The sequence below is a fragment of the Pseudomyrmex gracilis genome, unplaced genomic scaffold (genome assembly GCF_002006095.1).
Source record: "Pseudomyrmex gracilis isolate BER0280 unplaced genomic scaffold, ASM200609v1 scaffold_247, whole genome shotgun sequence".
Lineage (NCBI taxonomy): Eukaryota > Metazoa > Arthropoda > Insecta > Hymenoptera > Formicidae > Pseudomyrmex > Pseudomyrmex gracilis.
The window spans coordinates 89,877-99,818 of record NW_018020831.1 but is presented as its reverse complement, the minus strand read 5'-3'; the positions used below and the strand labels follow the sequence as shown (position 1 = coordinate 99,818).

The 9,942-nt window shown below is 38.4% G+C and overlaps 1 protein-coding gene across 1 annotated transcript; it reads right to left on the bottom strand.

The window, feature by feature from the left end:
* Positions 1-1,993: 1,993 nt before the first annotated feature.
* LOC109859203 lies at positions 1,994-4,283 on the bottom strand. Its single transcript, XM_020437209.1, has 2 exons — positions 2,102-4,283; positions 1,994-2,007 (listed from the first exon to the last, which is right to left on the bottom strand). Exons 1-2 carry the CDS (start codon positions 4,281-4,283, stop codon positions 1,994-1,996), a joined length of 2,196 nt encoding a protein of 731 aa, XP_020292798.1.
* Positions 4,284-9,942: the final 5,659 nt, after the last annotated feature.

The following is a 9,942-nucleotide window of genomic DNA, read 5'->3' as shown; positions in this document are numbered from 1 at the left end:
TACGACCTTGACGCCAAATTGAAACCCGGAATGTCTTGAACAACATAACGATTCTTGTCAAGAATTTTCGTAATCATATACGGGCCTCTGTAACTCGGCTTAAGTTTACTGTTTTGCTTCGGTTTCACTGCCGTATCTCTTATCAAAACATAATCTCCGATTTTATATTTTAACGGTCGCTTATGTTTTCGGTCATATACTGACTTATTATATTGTTTAATTTTGTCGGCCGTTTCTACCGCTATTTCACGATTGGCAAGTCGTTCTTCACACCAATCACGTGAGATGTCAGCCAGAGAATTAACGAATTCTACGATCTCTGTGNCCGACTGGTTTCTTAACTCGTAACCTAACAGTAACTTGGCGGGNGATGCTTTAACGCTCGAATGCACAGTATTATTCAAGACGTACTGCGCCGTATTCAACCGATTTTTCCANTCACATGGGTCATCCACTAACTTTTTCAATGTCGATTTTAAGAATCTGTTAACGCGCTCTACCAATCCATTCGCCCACGGAGCTGCCACCGCTACCATTCGATGTTTAACACGCGTTTCTTCGACAAACAACGCGAACTCGCTCGAAGAAAAAGCAGTGCCTCTATCTGAAACTAGATTCTTAGGATTGCCGAAAATACTAAACAGTAATCTGAGATGCTTTACAACCTCTTTAGTGCCCGTGGATCTCGTTGCAAAAAGCCACGTAAATCTGGTCAGAGCATCCACAACTACGAAAATATGCTTAAAACCATCCTTGGTTTCTTGCAAAGGCCCGAAATGGTCGACATGCAACGTACCGAAAGGANGCGTTTCATTTTCGACAATCTGCATCTCCCCTTCTCTAACTTGAGTTGACGTATTCGCCGTTAAGCAAGTCAAACAATTTGAAACATAGTCATATATTTTTTTGCGCATAGAAGGAAACCANTAGTTAGTAGATACCCCATGGAAAGTTTTTTCCGAGCCGCAATGCCCTAATTCGTCGTGATANGTTCTTATCACGTTGCATACCATTTCTTCCGGCACAACGAAACGCGGTTTATCCTCCCCTTTCCGGTATACAAGCCCTTCTATCAGTTGAAACTTCTCATGGTCGTCAAACTCCAAATTATTCGCTATCTTTTTAAGTTGAGGATCTCGCAATTGCTTAAATTCCAATTCCCGTTCAAGTGGCAACGCCTGTAATAACGCCACGCATCTACTTAACGCGTCTACATGCGCCATACGCTTTCCCGGTCGATGCCTTAAACGGAAACGGTAATTTTGGAGACGAAGCGTCCATCGTGCGATACGCGGATTGAGATTCGCCTTGTTCACTGCGTAGACTAACGCGTTGCAATCTGTGACCACTGTGAACTCAATGCCGTACAAATACAAATGAAAACGCTCGATCGCTTTGACCATCGCAAGCATCTCAAGCTCGAAACTATGATACTTGGATTCTGCGTTATTCGTAGTCTGACTATAATACGCGACCGGCGCCCATTGATTATCTTTCTGTTTCTGCAACAGTATCGCCGCTAAGCCAATGGCACTGGCGTCGATGTGCAGTTCTGTTTCTGCCGCCGGATTATANAAATTGAGAACCGGGTGCGCTGTCAGTTCTTTTTTAAGTAGCTCAAATGACTCTACGCACTCCCTCGAAAACTCGAAAAACAGCGATTTTTTAAGCAGATTCTGCAACGGTCTGGCTTTCTCTGCATAATTCCTTATGAATTTTCTAAAATAATTAGTTAATCCAAGAAAACGCTGCACCTCCGTCACGTTTTTTGGTCGCGGAAATTTTCTGACTGCCTCAGTGTGCCGGTCACTCATAGTGATACCTCTTTGCGATATTATGTACCCCAAAAATTCAATTTNATTTTTCAAAAACGAACATTTACCATAATTAAGTTCGAAATCATACNTTTTAAGTAGAAGCAGTACTTCGCGCAAAATTTCCAAATTTTCTTCTACTGTATCGGTCGCTATTAATATGTCGTCTATGTAGACGATTACTTTATCCTGTCTAATCAATGGTTGAAGAATATTTACAACTCTTCTTTGGAATTCGGCCGGAGCTTCGCAAAACCCGAACGGGAGTCTATCGAACTCNAACTGACCATCCGGCGTCGCGAAAGCGAAATATTTCGTGTGGTCAGCGTGCACTTTCAATTGATAAAACCCGTCTTTGAGATCTAATAACGTAAAAACGCTCCTATTGCCGATTCGCGTTAGACAGTCTTCTATTAATGGAAAGGGATATTTTTGCTTAATGGCCTTCTCATTTAACGGACGCAAATCCACACACAAACGCATGGTGCCGTTCTTCTTCCGCACCGGCACTACCCTGGCGCAATACGGAGAAGTACTCGGTTTAATTATTCCTCGATGTAAGAGATCGTCAGTAATTGCTCTTATCTGAATTCTTTCAGACCACGAAAAACGCCTAGGTGCGTAGGCATACGGTATGTTATCTTTTAATGCAACCGTAACGCGATGACCGTCATCTATTTTCGGAACGTCTGCGTGATATATTTCCCTTAATAATGTTTGCAACCGTTCTCTCGCGTCTTGATCAAAATCTACTTGAATGTTATTCAAAATCGATTCGAAAGGATCAACAANATCACACACGAGTTGCGGTAAGACGTCCGGAAAAACAAACACATTGTCTCTCTCGTCCTTAACGGTCGGCTGATATAACACCGCGAGTTCATGTTTTTCNAGCAAGTCCCGACCGATCACAACATCTACATCAAAAGCACTTCGAGCCAACACGTGCAAATCTACCTTGAAAAACACATCAGGCAGTTGTTCCAATGTTATCTCCGTGTGTACCTTCCCGATTATCTCTATCGGTGTATTATTCAACGCGTGATAGGCAACCGTTGACTTAGACAAAGTCGAAAAACAATTTTCAAATTTCGAATACACTTCGCCTCTAACAAAGGAAACCGGGCTACCAGTATCGATTAATGCCAACAATTTACAGGGCCGCGAATTTAACCGNACTATTTTAACCGGTGAGCCATTAAAAATAATTTTCCTACCATTAGACGCAGAAACAAACGCAACCGTTGACGGGGATTCCTTCTTGGCCTTCTCCTGCACTGCGGACACCGCTGCCGATGAAGCCGTCTTCGACGATCCTGCTTCGTCCTGCCGCTTCAGCCATTTCGGACATTCGGACTTCCGATGCCCCTTTTCCTTGCAGAAAAAACACTGTATTGCCCGTGAGGTTTCCGCGCCACTCCTGTTTGATTCATTTTTCTTGCCTGGCGTCTTTCCGTAGTCCTTTGACTTCGNCGATGCGCCTCTCTTGTCCACCTCAGATCCAGTGGCTGATGTGACGGCTTGCATCTCTTCTAAGAACTCGTCAACTGAGCGCGCTCTTAACGAAGTTGCCGTTCCTCTTAAAGAGCGGCTGTTGATTCCATTTATCAACAAATGGATTGTCTCTCGTGTCGACAAATTGAGCGGGTATATCAGCGCTAATTTATCTAGCACATAATCGCGAAATGTCTCTTTCACGAAACTCCACTTCCGCGCCTCCACTNTCTGCAGAGCGACGTGGAAAAGTATCTTTTGCTTGAACGTTCTGCTTATGGCGTCTTTGAAGCCCGGCCACGACTCCAACATCGCACCTGAGCCATATTCGAACCATCTTTTAGCCGCACCCGTCAACTTATTTATCGCGGCTAAGTATATTACACCTGGTGGAGCTGCATGGATATCCGCCACTTTCTCAATACGTTGAAGCCACATCTCCACATTATCCGTCTCTGAGCCGGCAAACTCCGGAATTTGCGATGCCAGCAAACTCACCGCCTGCGCAGAGGATACTGAAGAAAGCGAAAGTTGCGTCTGAGAATTTGATGCACTTCTATGACTCTCAACGCTGATTGACAGAGACCGTTCCTCCTGTGGCACCGCCTCCACCCTGGGCTGACGGCCTGCCACTCCACTGTTTGTATCTCGCAATGTCGCCAAAATCTGCGTTAGCACTTGCTGCTGCTGTTGCATCTGCAGCGCGAGCGTGGCACATATCTGTTGTAACGAGGCCGCGCCGTCGGAACCATCGGCCGACGAAGAGCTACCGGTCATCNTCGTGCCCGTCGCTGAGGCTGTCCTCGCCTCTTCTTGCGACGCACTGGACGCTCCNCCGGTCACCGCTCTACGCTCCATCAATGTCATGATCGCATCTATAATATATTCGCGATCATCCGACACCGGAGCGCCTAGGCGACGCGCCTCCTCTTTCAGCTGCGCCAAAGAGAGATTTTCCAGCTCGTGTCGTTCCATTTTCAATTGACGTCGTGCGATCGCTCGTGTCACCGGCATACACTCAAAAAATGCCTTGCTTCAATTACTATTATTAACACTGCAACGAAACAGTACTGCGCGACACGAAACCGTAAAATCGCGAACGCCTACGAATCTACTATCACTGTGTTCTTGCCAGTCTTAATTTCTAAGTTTACTTTTGACGAAAAGAAAAAAAATAAACCCGTTCATCTAATCCCACTTCTGAAAAATATAGTCTGTAAGGAATGACCGGGGTTGATTAAATAAATTGTTCAGTTAATGTTCAAGTAACACAGTAAAGAATTATAGTTTATTCACACGATTAGTAAAGACTTAGAAAAAGTAAGAGCTTATACAAAAAGGNACGACACGGAAAACGATCTCCGTTCGTAGATCAGGCGACAACGCAAATACTTGTTAACAGCTGATTTCTCGGAAATGCTCTGCTCAGCCAAAACGTTATCGCTCCCGAGGAAGGCTCGCACGTGAGCGCTGNATCCCGCTCTCACAGATACCTGTCGAAGAGCGATTGGGCCACGCAATCATCGGGTAACAAACATGTTTATCATCGCGGCTCACGCGACCTCAAGATCAGCTGTATTATGAAAAACACGACTAGATAAGCTTACAGAACTGCAAAGCACGGTGGAAAGTAGATACTGCGTTTATCCTGTCTACACAACAGGATCTTGCACGTTTTCGCACGTTCCCGCGCATCAAATACACCGAACACCGAATAAAGAATGATTGGTTAAGAATGTCAGAAGATAAATACACCGGCACTTAGTTGCAGTATAAGTATATTTTAACAGAGAGATTAAACCACACTTTTAACAAGACCACACTATCGACAAAGAGCTGCTGATTCGAACGTGATATATAATTTGCGCGTATATCTGTTCTACTTCAGCGCGGGAACGACATTGGTTTGAGCAACGAGCCGACGCGAGCTCGTAGCCTCGCACAAGCTCAAAAAATTTTGGAAACAAGTTCACGTATTCAATGTATGTTACACGAAATTTGCTGGCTAGAGAACGTCGACAGAACTGCGTATATCTTGTCTTATTCTAGATTTTATTCTACACATGGAAGAGGACAAAAGAGAAGATTTGTTATAACAGCCAGAAATTGTGGCCCAGCAAAGCTGTAGCCGTAATATACGGACAATGGGTTTCTGTGTTACAATAGCTAAGGTGGTAATGCTGCATAATATTAAGAATTGTAACTAATAGACTTTAATATGATAACATAGCAGATTTGCTGAGGCAATAAAGAAAATTGTAAAGCTTGCAATTTTTAGCAAAATATATTAGGTGATATACCACATTGATTTGCTGTGGTAAAGACAATATGTTATATTGGGTCGGTGGAAAAGTTTTGCGGATTTTTTAATAGATGACACTAGTGTCAGAAAATAATTATCGCGTGTCGTTCAAATGTCAGTCTGCCGCACATATTTTGACAAGTCACACTACGCTTGACATTTGGCAGAAGCGTTTGTTTTGGTCGGACGTGTTTTGCGTGTACGGCATACAACTAAAATGGAAGATCAAAAATTGCATTTTCGCCATATTTTGCTGTTTTTATTTCGTAAAGGATATAAAGCGGCGGACGCTAAGCGCGAAATATGCGCCATGTATGATGCCTCGGCCTTAAGCGCAGACACATGCGAAAGATGGTTTGCTCGCTTCCATTCCGGGAGAATTTAACCTCCAAGATGCACCACGCTCTGGACGGACAAATTCTGTTGACGACGACCAACTTCTGGCTACAGTGAAGAGTGATCGACACTTAACACGACTCGAAAGATTGCGAAGCGCTTCGGCATTCATCATACAACCGTTATGGATCGATTAAAAAAGCTTGGCATAGTGAAAAAGCTTAATGTATGGGTGCCGCACGAACTGAGCGAAAAGAACATCATGGATCGGATTTTAGTGTGTGAATCTCTCCTGAAACAAAAACTCTCTAGACCCATTTCTGAAACGGATCATCACTGGAGACGAGAAATGGGTTGTCTACAACAACATTAAGCGGCGGAAGTCGTGGTGCGGTCCGGGCGAGTCTTCACAAACGGTGGCAAAACCTAATTTGCATCCACAGAAAGTAATGCTATGTATTTGGTGGGACTATAAAGTACTGTGGTTCGAGCTGCTCCCGCAGGGCCAAACAATAGATTCGAAGAAATACTGCGCTCAGCTCGACAAATTGCGCAAGGTAGTGCAAAAGAAGTGGTCAGAATTGTCGAATAGAAAAGGTGTGATTTTCTATCATGACAACGCTCGACCACGTACTTCTTTGATCACGAAAAAAAATTGCAGAGCTTTAGCTGGGAAATGATGCAGCACCCCAGGTCGCCGGACCTTGCACCGTCTGATTATCACTTGTTTCGCTCGCTGCAAAACAATGTTGACGGTCATCAATTCGACTCAATGGAGGCCATCCAAAATCACCTTGTTGATTTTTTCGCCTACAAGTCCCAAGGGTTTTACGAGAGCGGGATCAAGGCCCTACCGAAACGTTGGCAACAAGTTGTAGATCAAGACGGTCAACACATTGTGGACTAAATTAATTTTTATAAATGTCAATTTTGTGTTTAAATTTTATACTAAAAATCCGCAGAACTTTTCCACCAACCCACTACTAACAAAGTTGATTACAGCAAAGCATTAGCTTCTGTAACAATATAAGCTAGCTACAAACAAATAAGCAGATCATGGATTTAATTTTTTTTAATTTTTTTATTTTAAAGTGTCGTTATCGTAATATAATTCAGTAATATAACGTTACGTTTAATGTAAATAACAAATTTTCATTATATGTAATTTTATATATATATATGTTATTATTATAATTATATGTGTTATATATTATATATATAATTATAATATATAATGTCATGACATATATAATGTCTATATTGAAGAGCTGAGCAATCCTTTACCAATAAGTTCCCATAAAAATATTTATAATGAAAATTATGTTATTCCACGTTTAATGTAAATCAAAAATTTTTATTATGTGTAATTTTTTTTTCGTTCCTGAAAATCTTATTTCATAACCTCGAATATGTTCGTTAAATCCTAGAGTTATCAAAAAGCACAATTTCTGGCTGTTATACGAAGAAATAAGATTTCTTCGTATGGTTTGATATTTGATTAAAATTTTACCTCTCCCAATTGTTTTCATTTTCTTATTTTTTTTTTTTAAGTATCCAAGTGTCCTAATAAGTAACGAAAAGATAATTATTTTTTCTGTAAAAATTATATAAAAATTTTTTCTTTCAAGTGGAAAAAATCATATATTGTACAAATAAAAAAATTTACCTTGTCTTCTGTTGGAAATAACTATTATTTTTTCTGCTAAGAAACTTGCACGTTCAGATGTAACTCTATAACATACATTATTGCATCATTATATAAGTAATACATCTTCTAATCTTACTCTGTTTAAGTTTATTTCATAAAATATACCTAGCATCTAAATTATCTTTAAGTTCTAAATTTACAATATCAGCTAAAATGTTCCTGTGCTTTTCATCCAATTCTCCTTGAGATTAATATGCAGATAGAACAGTTTGTCCTAGAACTGAATCTTTTAAAATTTTTTCTAAGTCCTGTAAAAAAGTTTAATCATTTAATTATTTAATTTAAAAATTTTTATGCATTTTATTCTACATACATACATATAGTTTGTTTATATATCGTACATAAATAAATAAATAAAAGAATAAATAGTCAAATATGTACATAGTTTTTATCATAAAGTGAATATTTCTTTTGTTTTGTGTCACATTGTGAATGTGTGGACGTTGATGCTACTGCCACTGTTAAATCAGATGAATCTGTATATTGTGGTTTTTCAGTATTAAGATTACTAGAATATGTGTGTGATGAAGCCAGACTTATAAGGAATGTGCCTTCATCAACAAGCTCATGTTGATCATCTACTGTTTTCTGTTTTTTTCTGCTTGGTTCTTCACTTTCAGTGACATTTCTGGTAAATTCTGACATATATTAAAAAACAAATGTTATATTCTTTCAATAAAACATACAGAAATATAATAAATTATAAATTAATGAAAGTAAAATTATATATATCTACAAATTAAAGATACAATACATATTTTATAATAAAAAAGTACGTGTCTTAATATGACTAATTAGTAATTATTAATCTTTTATGTAGTGTTTCACCGTTGTTTGCAGATAGTGAGCCAGTGTCAATAATAAATATGCTGTTATTAATATATTTATTTACGTTTTGTAATATATATATATTATTTTTTGTATCTTCTCCATTATTTTTTATAACAGAAACTGTTGTTTGACTACTGCTTGCTTGCAACGTATGCTTTGCTTCAGTAGTGTTCAAAAATTTTTTTAGGTTTTCGCGAAACACAATTTGTATTCCAAGTTTTGGTATTAATAATTTAATATCATCGTCATTTAAGTATTTCAGTATTTCTAATTTAATGTCATTTTCTGTAATTAGTTTTAATAAACTATTAAATATTAGAAACGCAAAAAAGTAAAGTATTATATAAGATAAGATACAACAAATAAATATAACAAAAATAAAATATTCTGATAATGTGTAGCAGAAAAGGTTAGAAATATTTATATTTTATACTCACTTTCAAATTTCTCAATGACATCTTCATCGAAGTCCCATTGTTCGAGCAATTCTCGTATATTTTTTACACTATACATCTTTTTGTGAGTTTCCACTTATATTCCACTGTTTCACTTACACTGAAAAATGTCGAAACCGTGTTATTATGTATCGGAATGTAACCACCGGTAATATTACACGTAGTAACATGTTTTATAGTTAAAATTATTTAAATACATATTATAAAAGTATATATTTTTTTTTTTTTTTTTTTTTTTTTTTATTGTAGAGACAACAATTGTAATAAATATTCACTCTATAGCTGACACTATGTTCACTCACTATGTTCACGTTTGGCTAATAATTTACCTACGTACTTAACGTGTTATTACGTGTCGAAACATAACCGCTGTCAGGCGCTGCGTCGTGATAACTGTTGCGTGTAATGACACACAAAACAGTTGCTGAACGCTACCACTGGCGCGCAATTGTTTTTGAATGATTGGACAGATAGGCTGCGTTTGGAAACATCACTCGTGTATATTTTATCTTTATTGCTCATTAGATATAAAACAAAGATAGAATGACGCTCGTGTGTACACGAGTGGTGTTTCCGAACGTGACGTTACATGCATTACTGTACAAGACGTCCATAGAAATAATTCCCGATAGCTCCTGATAGAATCGTTTTCTACGTAACAAGAAATTCTTTGCAATGATACATATAACATGCGATAATTACATAAATTATCGCAATTTAAGCGCGATACATGTTACAACAAGTAACACTGATTTTATTTTATAAAATAAAATTATATAATAATACAATATTATTACAATTTATTGTGCAAAACTTTAACAACAAATGGAGAACAAAGCGTACATTAATCTTAGAAAAATAACATAGTTCTAAGACTAATGTACGCTTTGTTCTTCATTTGTTGTTACAGTTTTGCACACTAAATTGTAATAATATTGTATTATTATATAATTTTATTTTATAAAATAAAATCAGTTCTATGCAATTTGTTATAGTAGCTAA